Genomic DNA, 25,364 nt, shown 5'->3' with positions numbered 1-25,364 from the left:
GAGGGGTAGCAGCAGCTAGTGCCACAGGGGCAGCTCCACCAGGCCTCTGAGGGAACCAGAACCCCGTTCCTGCTGCAGAGGTACTGGGTGCACTGGAATCTGCAGATGATACGATTCAAGTAGATGTCAGCTATTAATATGATCATAGTAGAGACTAAAATAGCTTTAGTCTCTACAATCCAATGCTAGTCTGTGAAAACTAACAGCCTTCATACAGATAAAATGTCACTGTTGAAATTGTCACGTCAGTAATTTCAGCCCTGATAAAATGGACAAAGTCTAAATTCACTGACTGGATAGTTTAAATGTTTAAATGTGAATCGTTTCTGGCTTCTTTACTCCTCTGACAATACACTTAATGTCTGTGTTGGGGAAAAAATTACACCTCAAGAGCTTGGGGACATCAATCATTAAACTGGCAATAGAAATGATGGTTAGTATATAGCCATACCTGCATGTAGGGAGGAAGACCCCTCTTCCCCACAAACTTCACACCTCTGCCCCAAGGGAACGTCAAAAACTCCTGTTGGCCCAGCTAGTATCACGTCTCCTCCTTCTGTGATCAAGTGCATATTTGATGTTACAGGACAGGACATATGGACAGGACATATGGGCAAGGTCTTGACACCTTCGCCTCATGGAGGTACTCCACCAAGTTAGTTCCAACCTGAGAAAGAAATGAAGAACAAAAGACAAGATAAAAACAAAGTAAAAGCAAAGAGTAAGCAAGATTTGGCATTCACCGAGAGCAGTGGCTGATAACAAAGCGTTGTGAGCTTGCATATCTGCCCCCCGCCCCCCCCCCAAGAATATGGATGCTGGGTTCAAGTGGTTAAGTATAACATTTCCCTTTAGATATGCAGAGGGACTTACAGGCTTATGATCGATGAAGGCCAACTTAGACTCCTCCATAGTGTGCCGGACCACTTTTCGGCCAACCTTGTAGACAGTTGGTGGGAGCAGCGTTGGTAGTTGGCACAGCGCAAGTTCCCCCAAACAATCTGTAGGAAGACAATTGTATAGGTATCAATATGTGGAATGGCATATCTGTGATTTGGTAATTTAGTAGTAAAATAAAGTCTGCTGTACAATATAACAATGTATTACCGGGTGTTAATCCATCAAGCGACAAGTTTAGTTTCCCATCCCGTCTCGCCAGTTGCAGAATCTTGTCTTTAAAACACGGCAGCCAGGTTTCGAAGAGCTTCGGCGCAGCCTCTCCATGTAGGATCTGAAAGTCCTGTGCAATCTAAAAGAAATAGAAAATTCAATGCGGCAGCGGACATACTGATAAAAGATTGTTAAACAATGCATCAACATCATATGAAAATGTATACTCCTTTCTAACTTACCATGCCTGGAGTGAAAAGATGTGGGAACTCAAGACGGATCCTCTGAATGTCCCACCTGTTTTCCCTTAAAGACTTGGCCCTGTTTGATAGTTTGTAGAAAGTACAGCAGTACAAAAATGTTAAAAAGGATAACACAAAAAGGCCTTGGGCAGTTGCAGACAGGTGCTCTTTTATGACAGTTTTGGAGGGTAAGGAGTTGCACTTTCTTGATGGCTGGTGGTAGGCTGTTCCACATTTTGGTAGCATTATAGTGAAATGCATTCATCCCCAAGTTTGTGCAGATTTTGGGGGGAGGGGGGGGACAAGAGTAATGGAGCTTCCACTGGTGATGTGCCCTTTTCTCACTCTTTTTGACAGGTACATGGGCACTGGTCCCTTGAAAACCAGGCCCATTGCAAGTTGCTGTACTCTGTCCTCTACCCTGAGCCATCCCACTATAGAGCATCGCAGTTCCCGCCCACTTCCTGGTGCCGGAAGGAAAAACTCAATGCATTTTTCCCATTGACATTTCCAAAAATATTTATATCAATTAATTTAAGCCTAGAATCAAGCCATCCGTGAATCATGACCATAAAACGTTTTTTTCTGTGATTTCTTTTTTTTATATTTAATTATATGATATACTATATTTAATAAATACCCTTTGTTTTGCCGTTTTCAAAAAAAAAATAATCACAGAATCAAACGTTTTATGGTCATGATTCACCAGGACCCTGGATGGCTTGAGTCTAGGCTTAAATTAATTGATATAAATATTTTTGGAAATGTCAATGGGAAAAATGCATTGAGTATTTTGCGGTGGAACCCGGAAGGGGCGGGAACTGCGATGCTCTATAGCATCATAATGAGCAGGGGTTAGGGTCATAGGTGTTAGAGGTCTAGTAGTAGTTTGTTTTGAGAAGTCTGTAGTTTAGATTTGAATGACTTTGAGGTGCTACAGTACCATGAGGCACATGCATAGGCAAAATGACATTAAAAGAGTGCTGCAGCTAGTGTCCTCAGTGCATTCCTACTGACCTGTACACTGCTGTATCCTGCATGTATTGCTCCACCTGGTTGAGGGGCTGCGAATTATGTTTCAGCCACTCTTTGCACTGTATGGCTCTTTCTTCCGATACATTCTATAAAAAGTACACAAGGATATTAACAATCTCAAAATGATATGTCTGTATGGCTTAAAAAAATTATTCAGTTCCAACGATTACCTGGTATGAATGTCCTACGAGTGCCAGCTTCACTACTTTGTGGCGGTGTCTGCTGCGTACTCTGTGACCTGTCCCGTGATCTGCTCTGTGATCTCATCCTCTTCCTCACGTTCCGAAGCCTGTCTTCAAGGAATCCACAGGCTGGGTGGCGGTTCCGTCCTGGGGTGAACCAGACTCCCTGTCAAGAAATGAAAGTCTTTGGTGAATAGAGATGAGGCACATTTTGATAGCGTGGCTACAAGATGTGGCTGAGCCATCTAGAACAGGGTTTGTCTATATGACTGTGCCTGTCTGACGACATAGCAGAGAAGTCCAGTACTCTGGTGCTGGGAGATGAGTTATATTGTGTTCAACTGACTGTTTTAGCATCAATTCCTCAATAAAATGTTAATTACTTACGAAGCCACTGCTTGAGTCGTCCTTCAAGGAGGGAAACCCATGAATCAACGATGCAGCCAGGGCCTTTTGTCTCATTGGTAGGACTGCAAACACAGAAAAACTAAATTACCAGCAGAGTCAAATTAGATCTTAAGTATTGCTAAAACATGTCTCGCACCCCAGTATAATGGCTGTAGCATATTCTGCAGCTAATAGGGATCCTAATACATTAAAAGCACTACTGAACGTGTGTTTTAGTACATGTGTTGTGCATGTTTATGTTGGTGGTAAAGGTCAGACTTGAAAGTAGTGTCCCGTCTTATCTTTTCCCCTGAAAGAAGATTTATATAACCTTTTCAAACATCCATAACATTCAAGCAAAAACAAAAAAAACTTTTCTATTACCTCTCTCCAAACTTCTCCATGAGGTGAGATACCATAATACGGACGAGGCACTTTCTTTGCGAAATGGTGATCCCATCCTCATCAAGGCTCCCCAGGATCTGCTTGCCTTCCGTTGAGCCTGTGAGAATCTGTCGGATATCCTGAGAAAATTGCAAGAAGGGACAACATTGCAGATATCGTTTATTACTCTTTAGTGTTGATTAAAGAAAAAAGTGAAACCCAAGTATTAAAAAGTGGAGCTTACAAATTGTGGAATTATATACAAGGTTTGTGGTATCATTAATGGTACGACAGGTGCCGTTTGGTCCTCCATGGAGGGTGGCCGGGTGGCAGTTGCCAGTCCTTCCTCCATGAGGGGTGGTGTGGCAGTTGGTGGTTGGACATCAGGACTTCTAGGTGGCAGTGGCACAGCAGGTTCAATCTAAACAGAAAACCCAGGTTAATGTAACAAACAGTGACAGCCACCTACAATTGCCAGATGAGCATCAGTAATGTAAATTAGTGTGCCAGACCACACTAGCGGACTCAGAAGACTGCACACAGTATGCATGGTGTGAGATGTGCACCAGAAAGGACATCATCACTGCCAAAGTTTTGATACATTCAGAGACCTGTGTAAAGTACGGTTTATATTGACCCCTAAGCAAACACAAAACCACTCTGAAACCCTTCACCCGAGTGAATGAAAAAGGCGAAAAGTTTGGACCATCTGCGGCAAATTGAAAAAGATAGAAAACAAAAATGTAACTTCTTAACTGACAGTGACTACTACTGTACATCGTCGCCGTCGGGTGGAAACCGTGTATGTCCAAAATGGTTCCTTTTATTATTTTTAACATTTTAAAATTGTGAAAATAGCCAATCGACAAGCTCTCGTCGTTGGGAGCTTGTAGATCTACAATATGACGAATTAGGACATATACAAAAATTTAAATATGGATACAAGATTTCTGCCCGACAGCAACGATATGTAGACAGATTAAACAAAAAATACTCACTGTACAATTTATCACATCCATCTCAGGTGTGTTGAACCATAAAGTTTAAGTTAGAGAACGTCAAAGAAGGTTTAGACCTCATATGAGCTAAAAAAAAAGGGCTACCCGGTTGGTCATGTCATCTTGCCCTAGTCCATCCCATTCATCCTCAACTTCCTCATCTCCCTGTACCGGCTCATTTTCAGCAAGCTGTATGTTAACAGGCTGGGTTGGACCTTCAAGGGGATCATCGAGAGTATCACTTTGGTTTTCATGCTCCTTTCCTAGGTGTCTTCTATAAGACCTTATAAAAGAAAATGTTCTACCACAACCAGTTTCACTACATTGGAAATATGTTGATGAATGGTTTACATGATGTACTGCACGTAAATGTTGAAACAGAGCCTTGGCATCGCCTGGTATTTGCCTCTTGCATTTAAAGCAAATATATGCCATCTGCTCACTAATTTGAACAAATCCTCAGAATGAATGTGTGTGTGGGGGGGTGTAGCCTCTCACATTTACAAGTCCTCTAAATTTTTTGAGGAACTTGAGCCTGGGGCCAGCTTTTGGAATCAACTGGTTGATGGTCCCCTCATCTAAAAGAACAAAGCTCTCCTCGTCAATTCCCTCGTCTGAAAGACAAAAAAACAAAATACAAGGACATCTTTATTTAAACCACGGAGAACAGCAAAAAAATAAGAGGCTAATTACATGAAAGCTATTGGAATAAAAATGCATTTTCAGTAACAAAATACAATGCAGTCAATGCCATTTCAAATAATTTCTTTACCTAGCTATGCAGACCATCTGCTTGCTGTGAACGTAAAAAAAAACATGTTCTTACCTTTAAATCTATCAATAAGGTCTGTCAACTACTGAGTCAAAGTGTCACACACGAAGGTGTCCATTGATCTGAGACAAAAACACATAAAGAGCTTAATTAAAACAACATAAAATGTACATTTGCATGACTTCAACCTCACTGCTGTGGCTAATTTATTCAGTTGATGAGGCTACTAAAACTGACAAATGTCTGCTTCTCCTATTTAAAAAAAAATTACCCGTTGTATTTAGCACACATGAGCCCCACTTACTATGGTTATTAGCATTGTATTTTATCTGCAGACTTAGAGTTATATCAAAGCCTTTATTTTTATATAGAGTGATACACTTTTGTGACGCTAGAAACAGGTCAACCCACAATAGAGCAAGATTAGTTAATCAACTACACCAGTGGTTCTCAACCTGGGAGGGGGTCCCCAGATGACAGTGAAGTGACAATTTAAGGATTTTTAGGACCTTTTTAATACCTAAAAACAACATTACTGCATCAAAAGTAAACAAACTATTTAAACTGGTCAAACATTGGCCAAATATAAGAAAGAGGCACAACATTTGAAAATAGCACATCTACAAGCTCACAATGCCCGAGCCATTGTGAGCTTGTAGATCTGCTATTTTCACAATATTTACCCTGGGGACCCCAGTTCAAATATGATTATTTATTTATTTTGGGGTGGGGGGGGGGGGTCACGGCCTGAAAAGGTTGAGAACCACTGAACTACACCACACATGACCTAACAGGGCATCAGCAGTATGTAATGTTTGCTAGCTACAACAGCTAACAGCCATCTCTCTGTATCATCAAAACAAATTAACTAAATGAGCGGTGAAAGTACCTAACCCTAACCCATAAAGACATTTCTACTGCATACCAATGGAGAACCAAAAGCAGTCACTAAATGAATGTTTAGCCAGCATATTTAACGTTAGGACGCTAAAGCTCATCATGATTTGTGTGCATGGGGATCTCATCTTAAACAAGCTCAGTGCTTAATGAGTCTCCCAGTTTAGTAGACCTTGTATTGTGAATTTGTACTTCCATGTAGGCTACTGTTGTTCTCATGTCTTTACTAAATAAAGTACATCAATCAATGCTAAACCTAACCTAACGCAGCATTATTTGAAGCACCGTGAAAAACAAACAGTGAGGTCATGGTTGCTACACCCAGTGAATGCATTTGGTCATCTAATGTTAATTTGATATTACATTTGCTATATTGACAACAGAATATCGCTTTCAGGATTTATAAATAATCTGAATTAGTCTTTAAAACTAACGCTAAGCCCGTGGAAATGTTAGCTCTGCTCAATGCTAGCAGAACAGGCCATGTTAGCATTGAGCTAAACTAACCAGCTAGCCTCGATAAAATAGCAGGGAAATATAGACTTCTTGATGTTAGGTAATGTTAGCTAAGGTAAAACAGACGATGCGACTTTGCTATGTAGATATAAAAGTACACAAACCTTTTTAATTTAATGTGCCACGCGACGGGATACACAGCTCTGCTCAATAGTATGCTGGGACAACTGCACACACAGCTGTTCGTGTTCGTGTGTCGCGGTAATGCAGTGACGCAAACACGTCTTTATGAAGGCATTGACGTCAGTACGTCAGACGTAGGGTCCACGCTGCGCGTAGACAAGTCTCGGCCGCCATTTTGTTGTAGTTTTCTTCCAGTCAAATGAACTACACATGGAACCCCAGTAGTACAACACCACTTTTGCGTTCCAGATGGATAAATACAATTAAAAAAATAATAATAATTAATAAAAAATAAATTAAATGTTGGAGATGTGTGAGTTTGAGAGTGACATAGTTTCTTCTATTTGGTTTCCAGACCACAATCGCAAACACTGTTTTTTTATTTTATTTCTTTTATTATTCAGGGAAGCCCATTGAGAGCAAGCTCTCTTTTTCAAAACCCACCAAAGGGGCAATAATAATAATAATAATAATAATAATAATAATAATAATAATAATAATAATAATAATAATAATACAATAATAACAATAACAATAATACATTAATAATAATAACAATAATAATAATAATATTAATAATAAACTTTATTTAATAGCACCTCTCATGACATGAATGCAGCTCAAAGTGCTTAAGGTATTGGGTAAAGAAATAATATATATGTTGGGTACAAAAATAACCCAATACCATATAAATAACCCAGAATGAGTTAAACATTTCATAACCACATGGTTGGGTAGATGAAATAACCCACTGTTTTTTAGTGTGTATGCTCCGAATTCGAGTATGTTTCTCTCTCTTTCCCTCCCCCCTTTTTACATATATCGTAATATTGAACGTCTCTGGCAGCAGATCGGATTGCTCTGTCTGTCTGTCTGTCTGTCTGTCTGTCTGTCTGTCTGTCTGTCTGTCTGTCTGTCTGTCTGTCTGTCTGTCTGTCTGTCTGTCTGTCTGTCTGTCTGTCTGTCTGTCTGTCTGTCTGTCTGTCTGTGTTGGTCTGTCTCAGTCTGTCCGTCCGTCCGTCCGTCCGTCTGTCCGTCTGTCCGTCTGTCCGTCTGTCTGTCTGTCTGTCTGTCTGTCTTTCTGTCTGTCTGTCTGTCTGTCTGTCTGTCTGTCTGTCTGTCTGTCTGTCTGTCTTTCTGTCTGTCTGTCTGTCTGTCTGTCTGTCTGTCTGTCTGTCTGTCTGTCCATCTATCTATCTGCACGCAGCACGCACATCTGAATATATGTCTTTCTGTCCTCTGTCCATCTATCTATATGCAGGCAGCATGCACATCTGATGATTTCAACGGATCCAATCATTATTATCCTGACAAACAATGAATCATTGACGGACAGATTGACGGACAATCGAAAGTCCGCGCATAGTCATGGTTATTATTATTCATATTATTATTCATATTATTATTCATATTATTATTATAATGACAAACAGTGAGTGTCTGACGGACAGAAAGCCTTCTCGAATGATGCCCCGTTGAAATAATATCAAAACGAAATCATATTATAATGCTTGTATAACGTCCCATGTGTATTGTATTATAATCATTATCATCATAATAATCATAATATTAACCAAACAGACATGTGTGGCATGCATGTGTCATGCGCAATTACACGTGACTGCAACCTAAGCAACCATCATATAACAAATAACATAGCAGGCAGAGAGAGAGGTGTGCGCTTCTTATGGTAGCCTATAAGAACTATACAGCGACTGGACTGGACATGACCTTTCAACACTGCCAACTTTCCTACTCATTCCTGTGTGCGTCTTTGACCAACCAACCACTCCCCATTTACAGAAGGAATATGCTATATGTCTGTTATTGAGCTGGCCAGTAAACTCCACTTGTCTTGGACTTGGTGACGGTGTTGTGATCATTCTGTTTGACAACCCAGGACGAATGCCATTGAAATAGCCCAAACACCAGCCACCTTCATCAGATAAATACTAATGTTACTGGCCTATTTGAAGGTACTGCTACACTCTTTTTGTAATGATCGCGAATGAACTGTCCATGGACCTGGACCATGACATGTATTTGGGCTGCTGTGCGTAAAAATGGATTGTTTAGCTATTTTATGACAATAATAATAATAATAATAATAATAATAAGGGTAATAATAATAATAATAATAATAATTGAATGGCCGCTCGTTCCCCGGCCGCACACAGCTCGCCACAAACCTCCCGACTGTCAAACCTACGATCACCGGCATCCATTCATGCCTTGTGCGTCTGTCTACAAATGCCTTTGATCCTAACCACCTCTGATGTGTGCGGGAATGGGCCATCAAGTTTGTCTGATCTCCCAGTGGGGAGCTAACGACCGCTGTTGATTCATTGACTGAAGCCATCCACACCTATTTAATTGTTGTTGTTTTTTTCCTCGAAAGCAAAATTGTTATAAGACTCATCGAGAAATCATCGAGGATCACCCCCCCCCCTTTTAACTCATTAATAATACATTCTTAATTTATAACTAATAATGAATTGCTTGAGCTGTATATTTTAAATATAAGAACAGTTTTGCACACAGGGGCTGGACTTATAGGCTACGCACCGTCTTTACGCACGTTGGATTTACTTGCAACATAAGTGATTATCTATCTATATCTATCTGTCTGTCTGTCTGTCTGTCTGTCTGTCTGTCTGTCTGTCTGTCTGTCTGTCTCTCTAGTTAGTGAGCGCTATCTGTCTGTCTGTCTGTCTGTCTGTCTGTCTGTCTGTCTGTCTGTCTGTCTGTCTGTCTGTCTGTCTGTCTGTCTGTCTGTCTAGTTAGTGAGCGCTATCTATCGTCCACACTGGATGTGTGGACACATTGAATGAAGTTATAGCTTGCCTGTTATAGTGAGTTACTGAGTACTATAATCAGCTCGTTGTATGAAGTGCATGTTTTTGTACAAATGTTTTATATAAAGTTTTGTACTTATATTTGTATTAAATGTTTTGTACTAGAGACTAACTGTCCTGTTTCTTTGATGAGTATATCTGTAAGATTACCATGTCCATCTGCAGGTCACACTATTAACAGCACAGATTCTGCATTTTCCATATTTGCTGTTGGCTGTTTTTTTTTTTTTTACAGATTTGAAGTAATTCAGTTGCTTTCAGCTATTTATCTCTGCTTAATTGTAGTCCTGTGAATAATGGCTTTGTTTCAGAAGAGGTACGATACATCAAATCTGCCAACAGCATTCAGCAAAGATATTTTGACCTTTTGCATTATAGTGATCTTAGTGACCTTTGCACTTGTATTCATTCTTTATGACATTGCCGTCTGCTCATTAATTCTGACAATAGCTACATTCTATACAATGGTCCTGGTTATTTTTCTGCAGTGTAGACTTAGTTACACCATCTTACTTCTACCATTACTGATGGCAAATATTACAAGTGACAATATTACAAATATTAAGAAAGTTTAATGATGAGATGGTTAGAGGTGGTGTCCTACCACCTACTGGTTTACAAGAGGTATAACATTAGGCAGTCATTTATTTTGTATTACAATGGGGTGAAATAAATGAAACATGAGGCTGCTTTAAAAAATATATTTATGAATTGTATTTAAGTGTTACATCGCACTATATTCACATAGTAGGCTATCATTAGTGTTTGGTAACGGTGTCTCTGCATTTCTATAGAAAAGAGAAAATAGGCCCGGACCGTTGGCAGGTAATCCAGCCTGGCAATGACAGCGTGCTGCGGGTTCGACTCCCGATCCCGACGAGCTTTGCTGCGTGTCACCTCCCCATTTCTTATCAGTCTACTGTTCCTATCAATATAGGCAGAAAAAGACCACATGAATGTCTAATAAAAAAGGAGGAAAAATAGATTTTCCTGGTCAGAGCACACCCGAAGACATAAAGAGGACCTGACTCCAGGAAAGATTCGAACCATAGCCTCCCACACTGAAATCTGACTGCTTAACCACTACGCTAATCACCTACTGTTAATCTTATGAAACTTTATGCTCTATTTAATACAATTATCGGGGAAAGTGAGAAAAAATAATAATAAAGAAAGAAAATGCACGTAAGCTGTTTCCCCCCCCCCCCTCCGACGTGAAGCCCCCCCCCCCCCACACAAATCCTCCACCTCCATAAACCCCAAACCTCACCCACTCCATACCCTCATGCCCGCAGCGGCGCAGCCTCTGCCCCACCTCTCCCGTGACGTCTGAGAAGGAAATAAATAATAAATAAAAATAATCCATTTGGGCTTTTCGTATTGTGAAACTGAAAAGGAAAACACCATGACGCCAATTTACTCTCTTTTTACTGAGAAGGTAATAAATCAAAATAAAATAATCCATTTGGGTTTTTCGTATTGTGAAACTGAAAAGGAAAACACTATGACGCCAATTTACTCTCTTTAGTCCCAAAATACATAATGATAGAATGCAAAAGACAAAAATGAAAAAGCGGGCAGTTTTGACTTGATTTAGCGTTTATTAATTCTGTAAGGCAGAACGGTGAAATGACGCCACTTCCGTTTTGGATCCGAGTTCTCAATATGAAAAAAGCGCAAAGCAACACCTTATTCCTTCTTCAGTTGCACCTCAAAGAATGACAAAAGGAATGAGGCAAAACGAAAAAAGGGACCGCTTTGGTGTCGTTTTAGTGTTTCTGGGTTTGTAGAGTAAACATGGAAAAATAGTCTTTTTTTTGTTTGTTTGCTTTAGAACGAAAAACGGATATGGCTTTTTTGTTTTTTGAACTTGGCGTAGAAAAGGAATTATCCATAGGCTCCCTGACCCTTACATGTTAGACTACAACTTTTACTTTGAAGGACAAAGACCATGTGATGTAACACGTGGTCACGTGACATCTTTGTTTTGATGAAAAATGTAGATTAAAAGATGACTGACATTTTGAAAAACAAAGACAAATAAAGATGTTTTCCTTTGTCAGTCCCAAATCAAAAGATGACAAAATACTAATCAGAATATCAGAAAAATTGAGCCTTTTCCTGATTTTTGGGTAGGCTAGAAATTTGGAAAAATGAAGCCATTCTTTGATTTTTGTTCTGGGATAAAAAAATGGCAAAAGCCGTTTTTATGAGCTTTTTTCCAGTGTCAGTCCCAAATCAAAAGATGCCAAAATACTAAGCACAATATCAGTAAAATGGAGCATTTTCCTGATTTTTGGGTAGGCTAGAAAATTGAAAAAATTAAGACATTCTTTGATTTTTATTCTGGGATGAAAAAATTGAAAAAAAACCTATTTTGAGCTTTTCTCAGTGTCAGTCCCAAATCAAAAGACGCCAAAATACTAAGCACAATATCAGAAAAATTGAGCATTTTCCTGATTTTTTTGTGGGCTAGAAAATTGGAAAAATGAAGCAATGTTTAATTTAGATTCTAAAAGGAAAATCAGTAAAATAGACTTTTCAGATGTGAATTTGAATTGAATATCAGATTATACTAAGATACCCCCACACCCTAACGGACCTTGGGATCTTAGTATAATCTGAGGTTTAATTTGGAAGTGATTATTTGAAAAATGGAGCAATATTTAATTTGGTTTCTGAAAGGAAAATCAGTAAAATAATTATTTGAAAAGTGAATCGGAATTGAATTTCAAATTATACTAAGATCCCCCGACCCTTTTTGTCTATAATTTCAGTTTGTTTTAGTTAGTTTTGTAAACACACAATACAGTTTCAGTTAGTTATCATTAATTGTTTTATTCTATTTTTTATTTAGTAAAAATGTTTTTTCAATTTGAGTTTGTTATTTTATTAGTTTTAGTTAACTATAATAACCTTAACAAAATTACGTTCAGAATTACGTGCAGTAACAGACCGGGTAGACTAAAAGGGTCAGTATGTACAGTATGTGTGTATGTAAACCAGCAAGAAAAATATGTGAACCAAATTGTAAGATAATATTGTTAACATATTTAAGCATCCTTCCTTATTTTTATATGACACGATTAAAGGAAAACACGCAGTTTGACTGTACCACGTTTGTCGCACCAGCTGGCTTAGGCATAGCACACTGTATTTCACTGTTTTCTTTTAAGTCTCACACTGTTGTCTCCACATGGAAGGCTGCCCAAAGGTCTACAAGTACAGCAAGCACACATGAGCTCAAGGCCCACAACCTTCAGCTACAACCAGATGTACCCACCTCCACCAGGGACCACAACAAAGAATATTCAGTGGCAAGATTAAGCTTTGGCTTTTTTTTTTGCTGAACCTCCAGGATGCTGTGAAGGAAGGAGATGGCAAGAGGCTACTGAGGCTGTACGAAGTGGCCCTTATGATCTATAAAACCTATGGCCACACTCAGTATGCCTACAGCACCTTCCTGCTATCGGTCCAAGTGAATGCCACTCTTCCACCCAAGTTGGCCCACAGCCTCACATGGAACCAATTCCGGAACAGCATGGGGGAAAGGAAAGAACCTCAGCCTGGACTTACATCTGAAACATCTGAACAAGTCTTTCTTGAAGGGCCTTGGAACAAACTGCGGACATAATAAAATCGAGTATCCAACAATGAAATCTTTATTCAGTTGCGTTCAGAAAAGCACAAAAGTGTGACTCAAAACAAAATTAACTAAATTACGTGGTCAGGCCAACATCAAATGTCATCATTTGAGCTGGAATTTGAATCCTAAATGGATTCACGCTCTGTATCTTCATCTTCCTTGTCAAAATAACCACGGAAATATATATCTGGCTCACAAAAGCTATCCTCCTGGGGGAGGCAGGCATATCTTCAATGTCATGAAAAACGTCATCGATCACTTGTAATATGTCCCTTGCATGTTGGCGGCTGAAGACAGGAAGGTGGTTAACAATGTAATCTAAGTCGAAGATGTGTGCACAGTTTTCCAAAACGGCAACTATCAACTCACTGCTAAATCCTGTACAAGCTGCCTGGCTAGTGAAGAGGTATGGCTTGTTGACAACCAAATTATCTTTGTACTTCTGTAACTTTTCCTTGATTAAGGTTTTAATCTCCCTTGACTTCACAGGTACACAAATCTTTTCCTGCAGCTCATAAATGGGCAGAGGCTCCACACAAACACCTGATGCATCACATGAACATGACTGCAAAATGTACAGCAGAGATGCCCTAGCTCAAGACTTTGGGTATTCTCTTCAAATGTATTGTACAGGGCTTTTCTGAAGCAGCTGGTTTAGCCTGTCTTAAGAACTTATTTTACGGCCTTATCCACATGAATTGGCTGTTTTGTGTTGTATAGCACTGTGATTGCAATCCATTTTTCCTAGCTCTGCCAACCTGTTGGACTATCGCTTATGTGTCGTCTGGTGGACCAAAGATCACCACATGAGAGATATTGGGAAAGTTGAGGCCCATCCCAAGTGCAGTTGTAGCAACCACAATTCTGCAATTCCCCTGTCCATTCAGTGAACCAATCACTCTGTTCTTGTTGTGTTGTTGTAATGTCTTTGAATGGAAAATGCTAATCAGTTGAGTGTCTGCCTGTGCTCTGGGTCCCTGTCTAACCAGGCATCCTCACCTTGTTCTGCTTTCAGGTAGCAGAACACCTCTTCTACTGCCTTTATTGCACGGTAGTAGATAATGATCGGTGCCATCAATGTTGCCTTAATTAGCTCGAACATCATCCACTATCCAGTCCAGGCATTGTACTTGTTCTAGTTGTGGTGTTGAGGCCAGTCCTAGTTGGATGTTGCTTCTGTTGGGGCTCACAGTCACCTGTTTTGCATTCTCCATGTGTAGAAGTTTGGTGACTGTCTCTGGACTCCATGTCTGCTAATGCTGTCAGAGCCAACACGTGTGTGTCTGAACAAGACATAGGAATATAATACATGACATGTTTATTTTATTAATCATAACTTATGTCACAAATGACAAGTGCTATTTATTGCAGAATTGTGCAATGGAAAATTACAAGATATAAACATTTATTTTGTTTTAATTACCAGATGATTAGCCTGGTAAACCAGAATGTGAGTTCACGTGACCAGCTGGTTTACCATGCTACCAGATGAGATCAAAACCAATAGAAAAGGCAAACATCACCAAGCCCATGTACTTGCTTATATTATTTACTTATGCATTATTTACATCACTACATTTACAGGGCCAATTTTACTCACCTTGTTTTACAATGGATCGAAGTTCTCCAAGCTTTGCAAAGCTCTTTCTGAAGGCAAGCTTTCCTTTTGCACCCTGTCCCCTGATGATAATAATAAGGCAGACAGTGTTTTAAATAGCTTGTGCACATTGTAGCTTGTGTTCACAGATAACATTGGGCCTACATTATGACTAGCCCTGGTAGTCTACTACAACACAAATAATCATAACTTTAAAAAGTAACAGGAGATCTACAAATACAATTTGTTTATATTTACCATTTGTAAGCGATGTGTACCTTGTCTATCCCCTTGAGGTTTTCACGATACACAGGATTTGCCAGCATATTTCGCCACTTCTCATTCAAGAACCAAGCCTCTGGACTGCCGAATACTAGCTGGCAGCATCCCTCTTGTATGTCCGTATCGCTGTGGCTCGGCTTTGGACAACCAGAAAGGACAGCAAAACTAAATGTTCAGCCATTTGTGAGCAGAGGCCATTCTTGAGACTGTTGGGACCATGGGCAGAAAATCCCATAGTGCCATATTCTGGCCATCTTGAATGAGCTTTGACTCTGTGCATAAATGTAGTCCCAGTCTCCTGAAGTCTCATACCCATTTTGTGTTCCGGTTCATTTTGCCCAATAGCTTTGTTTGATTGGCTTGGCAACAGAGTTGAACCGAAAACACAATAAAAAGTGGGAATACAGTTATGCACAGAGCTACTGCTCATAAAATGTACCTCTGTATACATGCATGTATGTGGGGACTTTTTGGTTCGGCTTCTGAAATTCACAGTCTCTGAGAAAGCTGGCCCAGTTTTCTAGAGGGCCCCCTGACCTTTGGGCCTCTGGGCCTGGGCCCACCAGGCCTGTTCATGGATCCAGAATAGATGTGTTATATAACTGGTGTGAATGAGGAAACTGGCACTGATAAATGAATCACACCCAGAGTTCTTTCAGGGAAACTTAAAGGCATGAGGAAGTAAACTAATGCACTGGTAGAGGTTGGATGGCAGGCAAAACAACTACATTTGCCCATTGCGGTCACACTCTAATTAAAGTATCTAAGATAAAGTCTTGCTGTGCTGGATAGACATACAACATGCCGTAAGCAGCAACACACTGCATTGGTATATTTGGCCAGTGTACTTACAGTCTTGGTCAGGGATTCTTTCAACTGGACCCAAATATAGAGCTTGTATGACACACGGTGAAACTGTTCACATTCATGGTGCCCCCTATGGGCAGGAGTGAAAGCGGTTTTTGGTGGTGCATTCTGAGGCCCCTCAATATGGATGTCTTTTTTTTTTTTTTTTTTAAATAGGTCCCCCCACGGGGGGCACGGTGGCGCAGTTGGTAGCGCTGTCACCTCACAGCTAGAAGTGGGCGCTGGGGGGGGTGTCCTCTCCTCCGCGTCATCCGCGCCCATACCCTAGGTGGGGTTGGCGAAAGGGCCTTTCTGTGTGGAGTTTGCATGTTGTGTGCCCGTGTCTCCTAGGGTAGGTACCCTCACAAAAACATGCTGTAATCCTGGTCGCTATACCTTCTCCCCCTTGATAGCCGGGGCGCCTGATGGAGGGGAAAGGAACTGGTTAGAATAACGTGTTCCTGCAGTGGGTGTTGCTAAATCGAGGGATACATTTTTTTTGGTAAAGAAATAGGTCCCACCCACACATATTGAAGGCAATTACAGGCAAATATATGGACTATCAAACTTTTGTCAAACTTTGGTGGGGTAACAATCATGTTTCTGCAAAAGCAAACAAGAGATTTTGGTGCAGGCAACCCAGGGATGGAAACACAAAAAAGAGAGAAACAACCTAAGTCAAAATATAAAAATTAATACATATCAACTGCGTATAGGTATTATCATAATCATGTGACAAACATAGCAAAATGTAGCAAAACCGGCCCCTCCCGCAAACTTTGGAAGCCAATTGAAATGGAATATGAAAAATCTTACTGATATCTTGATATGACTCAACAAATAATGTATACCTATTTGTGTGAGTTTTGAACAAAATCTATAAAAGTAGTAGCATAAAGTGTGTTTGGAAGAAAAGACAAAATTGCAGGAAATCTAGTCAGGTTCAAATGGGCATGGCTTACAGTATATGGGCAGTTGTGTAATGATACAAGGATTATTTTTTGCTTTTTGCTATTTTTATAGTTATAGTCAATGTTCAGTCAAATTTTTCATCTGTCTGAGCAAACACTCAAACCCCCTGAGCGGTACTTCAGCAACTACTGAGCAACATCTGACGTGTACACTGGGTACACTATGGCCACCTTGACACCACCAGTCGAACCCTTAGATAATGACAAGCATTATTATTATTATTCAGTATTTTATGTGAACACGTATATAGGAATAAATGTTTGTTGTGTGTTCACACACACATTTTAAATTGTTTATGCCTTACATAAAGAGCTAAAGTGATAAATCCTGAGACTCCAAAATAACAATGCATTGACATACTGATATTGACATACATTGACAATATGTCTATTATTGTCTAAAGAAGGTTAGACCTGGCTGAGAAGTGACAGGCATTATAATGAATAAAAGACAGCCCAACAGAATATGCATATGTAGATTGTGTACTGTACAGTATGTGCCAACGTACACATATGCATGTATGTATATGATGTGTGCATTTGTTTGCACACAAATGGACCCCATAAGGGCCATTTGTACACTTGACTGTACAGTTGACTGTAACTATCTCCATAGTCCTGCAATGGCCAACAATGGGAGAATCGTCTCCCTCCCCATGTAGTCCACCTCTAATGTTAAAGTTAAAAGTTCACATTTTGGAATTATACAATATATTATCACATAGTATATTCTAAACAAAGCCATGTTTGCATGCAGTTAATGTTTAGGGGACCCCAATTTGATATCAATTAGGGCAACAACCTGCATTTGATAAGATTTTTTATCTCTGGCACCCCAATCTAAATCCTCAGTGTTAACTTAACTCTGAGAGTGTGCAAATGGAACCAAATGGACCCTTATGGGTCTGTAACTCTGAGAGTGTACAAATGGAACCAAATGGACCCTTATGGGTCTGTAACTCTGAGAGTGTACAAATGGAACCAAATGGACCCTTATGGGTCTGTAACTCTGAGAGTGTACAAATGGAACCAAATGGACCCTTATGGGTCTATAACAATGAGAGTGTACACATGGAACCAAATGGACCCTTATGGGTCTGTAACTCTGAGAGTGTACAAATAGAACCAAATGGACCCTTATGGGTCTGTAACAATGAGAGTGTACACATGGAACCAAATGGACCTGTGAGGGTCCATTTTGTTTAATGTGTCCATTCTCAGACTAACTGCTTCTTCCATCTCATGCCTGATTTATGAGTATGACGTATGACTGTGTCGCTCGCAGAACACAGCAGATCTCAAATACTACGTGTTGCATCCGCGCCACGTTGTAGGCTTGTATCAGGCTTCAGTATGAAATGGGCGTGTACTTTGACATGCAAGTCAAAAACAGCAGTCTGTGACTGGTAGCGTTTATTGTCTCTGCCCGGCCGATAGGCATGGCCGAGACTATGTTTTGCACGCTGTCCGTCCGTCTGTCTGTGAGCAGCTAATCTCCGGCACTGTTGGCCCGGTCGCTGCGAAACTATGCACACACACTCCCTGGATGCCAAAGCCAAACCTCTGCTCCGAATTTTTCAGATTGGCCTGTTATAGCACCACCAGGAGGCCGATTTTTTTTTAACATTTTTTTTTATATTACCCCTACAGATTTTGTTCAAACATCATGCAAATCGGTAACTTGAAAATGTTCAAAACAGCCTCATGGCGGCGCTATGACAGGCCGATTCGTGTTTTTACTTACAACTGCACCGATCTGCGTGAAACTTTGCACGCACATTCCTTAGAGGCCAAGGAAAAACCTTTGCCCTGTATTTTTCACATCTGCCTTTTAGAGCGCCACCAGGAGGCTGATTTTTGTAAAACACATATTTTGCTATTACTCCTTCAGATTCTGTCCAAAAATCACGCAAATCAGTACACAGTATTTCTATAGTCATGTGATCAAGACGGATGTGTCCGATATTTCATATTCCATCCTATTTGGCTAACATTGGCTTCCAAAGTTTGCAGGATATGTCCGTTTGAACAAAATGCCTCAAATCATGAACGCAGCGTGCAATTTCCGTGAACTTTTGCACACACATTCCCACAAGGCCGAGGAAGAAATGCCACCCTTTCCACATTGGCCTTTTATAGCGCCACCAGCAGGTCTAATTTAGCAAAACACATTTTGGAACAAAATGCCTCAAATCATGAATGCAGTGTCCGATTGCCATGAAAGGCCTAAGAAGAAATGGCACCCTTTTCTTATTAATTAATTAAGAAATTCTGGTAACACTTTAGAATAACTATTCGTTATAAGTAGTTAATAGATCATTCATAAACTGTTAGTTAATGAGTAATTAATGACTTGTTAATCATTTGTTAATAGTTAGTTAAGGATTAATAACAATGCCTCATAACTGCTTAATAGATCATTTATAAACCATTAGTTAATGAGTTATTAATGTCTTGTTAAATGTTTGTTAACAGCTAGTTAAGGAGTTGTAACCATGATTTATGGATAGTTAATAGATTAGTAACAAACTATTAGTTAATGAGTTATCAATGACTTGTTAAATATGTTTTAATAGTATGTTAAGGATTTATAAATATGCCTTATAGATAGCTAATAGATCACTCACAGAGTAATAGTTAATGTATGTTATTGGGTAGTTATTCTAAAGTTGCAACTACTCCTCATTTACTAACATGAGTTAAGTATGTGTTAATGGTTAATTTATGTTATTGGGTAGTTATTCTAAAGTTGCAACTACTCCTCATTTACTAACATGAGTTAAGTATGTGTTAATGGTTAAAATATGTTATTGGGTAGTTATTCTAAAGTTGCCACTACTCCTCATTTACTAACTATTAACAAATACTTAACTTACCTTTTACAAATCAATTGTTAATGATTTGATTCCCATCTACTAATACCAGAGACACGTTGTACAACAGCAAATGGGTGGTACAGAAATTTGATGTGATACTGTGCACATATTTCACATTTTGGTACCTCAACCTTGCTCTATATTTTACAAAATAAATACCACAGATGAAGTAATGAACAATTAATTTTAATGAATAAAGAAAACAGTACAAAAATAAATAATGCATCAATCTAAAATAACAATAGCAAATAAAGAAATAGTCATATCAACAGTAATAGAGCAAATAGAAATTACCAAAAGGGATACCTTCATAATCCCATCATAATCCGCCTCTACAGTCCAGATTACATAGCTTTAACCAGTGGATATACAGCACACACATTAGCTTTAGCTTTATAGCAGGCCTTCTGCAGTAAGCAGTATGGCCACAGCAACACCATGTGCTAAAATTGTAGCTATGCTAATATTGTAGCTAACAGGCTAATAAGTGTTCCCAAATTATAAATCTTACTCTTTTTCATCAAACAAACACAAAACAAATCTTTATATTAACTAATAAACACAACAGTTCATACAGTTTTCATGGTTTTGCACTACATCACCTGAAATGCATAAAATAGAATACACAATGTATCAGATACAGCACAATGGTGTGTCTTGTTCACAATAACTGAACAACATCCTGCTCCTTTCAAAATAAAAGGCAGTTCAGCTTCAGAACTCCATTGAGACACACTGCCATCTACTGACACAAAGTGGTATTGATACTACACTACAGACTAGTGTAGTTGCATGAACTGCTGAACTGTATAGGACAATAAAATAAAAAATACATGGAACATACATGGAACATACATGGAACATACATGGAACATACGTGGAACATTGCCAAAAATGGTAGATAAGAAATGACAGATCTACAAGCTCACAGCAAGACGCATTGCAACGTGTTGTGAGCTTGTAGATATGCTATTCCTGATCTGATATTTCTGGCGAATGAAGAGAAACAGAAGAAAATAATTGCAACCTCACAAATTTCAAATTGAGGGTTATTGCTTCTAAAAAGGCCCAGTAAACACCTAGGGGCCAGTTATGAGTCAATTTCTGGTCATGGCCTGGAATGTTGAAAAGAGGCATTTTTCTTGAGTTTTTCTTGAGCTCACACTTGAGCTTGTAGATCTGCTATTTCTAATCTGCTATTTCTACTGAATGAAGAAAAACTGTTCAGTTCATGCAACTATACTAGTCTGTAGTGTAGTACCAATACCACTTTGTGTCAGTAGATGGCAGTGTGTCTCAATGGAGTTCTGAAGCTGAACTGCCCTTTATTTTGAAAGGAGCAGAATGTTGTTCAGTTATTGTGAACAAGACACAAGAGAAGGGGCGATTGTGCTGTACACATTGTGTATTCTATTTTATGCATTTCAGGTGATGTAGTGCAAAACCATGAAAACTGTATGGACTGTTGTGTTTATTAGTTAATGTAAATAATTTGTTTTTGTTTGTTTGATGAAAAAGAGTAAGATTTATAATTTGGGAACACTTATTAGCCTGTTAGCTACAATATTAGCATAGCTACAATTTTGGCACATGGTGTTGCTGTGGCCATACTGCTTACTGCAGAAGGCCTGCTATAAAGCTAAAACTATATTTAATCTGGACTGTAAAGGCAGATTATGATGGGATTATGAAGGTATTCCTTTTGGTTATTTCTAATTACTGTATTACTGTTGATATGACTATTTCTTTATTTGCTATCGTTGTTTTAGATGGATGCATTTGTTATTTTTGTACTGTTTTCTTTATTCAATAATAATAATAATAAATTGTTCATTATTTCATCTGTGGTATTTATTTTGTAAAATATAGAGCAAGGTTGAGGTACCAAAATGTGAAATATGTCCACAGTATCACATCAAATTTCTGTACCACCCATTTGCTGTTGTACAACGTGTCTCTGGTATTAGTAGATGGGAATCAAATCATTAACAATTGATTTGTAAAAGGTAAGTTAAGTATTTGTTAATAGTTAGTAAATGAGGAGTAGTGGCAACTTTAGAATAACTACCCAATAACATAAATTAACCATGAACACATACTTAACTCATGTTAGTAAATGAGGAGTAGTTGCAACTTTAGAATAACTACCCAATAACATAAATTAACCATTAACACATACTTAACTCATGTTAGTAAATGAGGAGTAGTTGCAACTTTAGAATAACTACCCAATAACATAAATTAACCATTAACACATACTTAACTCATGTTAGTAAATGAGGAGTAGTTGCAACTTTAGAATAACTACCCAATAACATAAATTAACCATTAACAAATACTTAACTCATGTTAGTAAATGAGGAATAGTTGCAACTTTAGAATAACTACCCAATAACATATATTAACTATTAACAAATACTTAACTAGCCATTAGTAAGTGTTTTACTAATAGCTTGTTCATAATCCTTCAAACATATATAAGGCATAGTTTTAAATCATTAGCATACATGTAGTAAATATTTAACAAGTTATTAACAAGTCATTAACTAATAGTTTGTGAGTAATATATAGACATTAGTAACTCATTAACTAATGGTTTATAAATGATCTTTGAACTAGTTATAAGGCATTTATAAGACATATTATAAATAATCAGCATACTGTTAATAAGTCAGTTAACTAATAGTTTGCTACTAATCTATTATTTATCTATAAGTCATGGTTACAACTCCTTAATTAGCTGTTAACAAACATTTAACAAGACATTAATAACTCATTAACTAATGGTTTATAAATGATCTATTAAGCAGTTATAAGGCATTGTTATTAATCCTTAACTAACTATTAACAACTGCTTAACAAGTCATTCATAACTCATTAACTAACAGTTTATGAATGATCTATTAACTACTTATAACGAATAGTTATTCTAAAGTGTTACCGAAATTCTTATTAATTCCCCCTATTCAATTTGAAAAAGTATACTTGCGGCATGCAACCAGTACTTGCACTAAGATGCAAATGTAACATCAAAACCAAACTAACAAAAACAAAACAAACAAAACAAAAACGAGAAACAAATGAACAATTAAACAAGTAGAAAAAATATTTGTTTATATAATGTGTGATATCTAAATCCCAAACACAGAATCGACTTGAACCATGCTGCATTGATGCATGTATACAGCCAGTATACAGTGAATATAATGGACCATGCTGTATTGATGCAAGTATACAGCCACTATACAGTGAATAGAATGAACCATGCTGCATTGATGCCTGCACTAACTCAGGACTCCTGAATCGCTGCCCCCCACACAATATCTAACATCAGGGTCTTGAAAAAAAAAAAAAGTTTGACAAAAATTCCCATCACAAGCCGGCATGGTGATGAAATTGTCGTGTCCAGGTTTTGGAGAAAGTAGTACTTGAGCCAAATTGAAAAAGCAGTAATGTCAATCATGGTACCCACTTCATCATTCTAGTTGACTAAACTAACAAGGTGAAAAAACACAAAGAAACACACAATTGCATTTGGTTCCATTTATACACAATTATTAGCACATAATTTTAATGTAGCAGCCTACATCCATTACAACGCTTCCTTTCGACAGTTAGACTTTTTATATTTTTCTATGCATTCTCAAAGTTGGCTGTACTTTTGATTACAGCTTAGAGGAGGCCTTCCTAACCAAAGTGCTAAAATATCATCAGCTAGAGCAGACCATCTCTCAGCTAGGCTACAGATGTAAACGTTTGTTTTTTATCTTTGGTAGCCTAGGGCACGTGCACAAGTTGGTTGTAAGGGGCCTTCAAATGGCAGGCCTCTCCAAAAGGAGGGCTAAACAATTAGCAAGGTACTGCTCAATATCAGCTATTATAGGATGCCGCTCAATTTGGAGGAGGCGTTGTTTCCTTTACCCATGATTGTTGTCTGCTGTGTTTGAAAAGTATGCCAATTTTTTTTGTATGTAACAATGCTCTGCCTTATATGCACTTTGTAACTGGCTGTTTTCCCATTATCTGACTGCGCTGGCAGTAGTGATGTGCGGGTCGGGTTTTTTCATGACCCGCCCCGCCCTGCCCCGCCACGGAACCCAACCCGCCTCAACCCGCCCCACGAACCCATATATAAATCTATGGCTCAAACCGCCCCGCGACCCGCGGTGGGAAAAAAAAGATAATCATCATCATAATAGCTCAGATTTATATAGCGCTCTTTTAAGTACCCAAAGTCGCTTTAAATGTCTACAGTAGCACAACATTGTCATGGGCTAAATAAACAAGCATGTTTTTGCTGCGCAGCGAGTCTATCGTATACGGGCCGCTCTGCGGGGGGTCTGGAGGTGTGAACTGCTCTTCCCTGGGGGAGAGAGGGTGAGAGCGGTCAATTTAGCCGAAATATAACGGCTGGGATGGTATATATGGTATATATTTCATATTTATAATACGTATATATAATATATTATAAAAACGGAGATTATTTGAAACAAATATTTAGGAAAAGTCATGAAAGGGGAACTTTCTCAGAGCTTCATGAGAGAAGATAATCCACTTTAAATTCTAAAAATCGGTCAAATTGATGGCTTAGTCACGCAAGTGTTAAGAAGAAATTTCCTCTTAAGAACGGTTGCTGCATGATTGTGTTTTAGGAACTTCTTCTATTAACGACCTTCCTAATCCTCCAGCAGCCTGTCCTTGTTGTTAATCACATTGGGCCTCATTCAGCAACGGTACTTAAGAGGACATTTCTTCTTAAACCCACTGACTGCATGGCTCTGCCTGCAGTCACACCTGTGTGTGTTTGCTGCACACAGAAATCACAGGAAATCACACACAGAAATAAAATTGAGAGAATGAAGTATAGAATACCTAAACTATAAGTCTACAGATGGTGGAACACCAGACTCCAAACTTAAAAATAAATAAATTAATAGTTCTGTGGAGGTACTTCTGAAGTGAACAGCAAATTATTTTATTTAATTAATGAATGGATTTTATTATTTCTCTCACATTAATCAACATATCACCATAGACATCAATGTACATTTGCTGAAATTAGCTGTTAAAAATGTTATCCATATTTCATGTTCAGAAGTAGTTAGTAGTGGATATAAAACATTTTATTACTGAAAGCTGGTGGGTGGATATGGAGGGTCTTTAAAGGGATATTTCACTTTCAAATAAAATAAACATTAAAAAAAAATATTTTAAAAAAATTAAAGAAGTTATGGCAAAATCACGACCCCCTCACACATTAGTAGGACACTCTAATGCGTGAGGGGGCCGTGATTTTTCCATTACTTTTTTCATTTATTTTTAATATATTTTTTAAATGTTTATTTTATTTGAAAGTGGAGTATCCCTTTAAGGTAGCAGCTGCTTGGTATGTAATGGGGTGGAAATAGGGGTGTGGTGGGTGATATGGTGGTGCAAGGAGGGGTGTAGGGGGCTATGTGGGGGGTATGGGGATGGGTATGACGGGTGGGTATAGGGGGGCTTTCAGGTAGGAAGGGCACTGGAAAATGGGGGTGTGGCGAATGTCGGGGATATGGGGGTGTGGGTATGGGGGGTGATGAGGTGGGGTGGGTGGGGGGTTATGTGGTAGGTATGGGGCTTGGGCTTCAACTCAACCGGGTCCGTTT

The 25,364-nt window shown here is 38.8% G+C and overlaps 2 protein-coding genes across 2 annotated transcripts; both read right to left on the bottom strand.

Moving 5' to 3' along the window:
* Positions 1-2: 2 nt before the first annotated feature.
* Positions 3-2,463, bottom strand: LOC308082175 (uncharacterized protein). The gene is made up of 6 exons (XM_080423840.1): positions 2,370-2,463; positions 1,353-1,431; positions 1,108-1,249; positions 874-1,001; positions 452-667; positions 3-99 (listed from the first exon to the last, which is right to left on the bottom strand). Exons 1-5 carry the CDS (start codon positions 2,390-2,392, stop codon positions 581-583), a joined length of 459 nt encoding a protein of 152 aa, XP_080279966.1. The 5' UTR covers positions 2,393-2,463; the 3' UTR covers positions 3-99; positions 452-580.
* Positions 2,464-2,563: 100 nt separating this feature from the next.
* Positions 2,564-14,222, bottom strand: LOC308082038 (uncharacterized protein; the record flags this gene model as incomplete). The annotated part of the gene is made up of 6 exons (XM_080423649.1): positions 2,564-2,735; positions 2,957-3,039; positions 3,341-3,480; positions 3,585-3,761; positions 4,837-4,952; positions 14,147-14,222. 6 exons carry the CDS (start codon positions 14,220-14,222, stop codon positions 2,683-2,685), a joined length of 645 nt encoding a protein of 214 aa, XP_080279775.1. The 3' UTR covers positions 2,564-2,682.
* Positions 14,223-25,364: the final 11,142 nt, after the last annotated feature.

This window comes from Gymnoscopelus braueri, assembly GCF_963280865.1.
Source record: "Gymnoscopelus braueri genome assembly, chromosome: 3".
NCBI lineage: Eukaryota > Metazoa > Chordata > Actinopteri > Myctophiformes > Myctophidae > Gymnoscopelus > Gymnoscopelus braueri.
The sequence above is the reverse complement of the archived record's forward strand: the minus strand, read 5'-3'. Positions and strand labels throughout refer to the sequence as shown.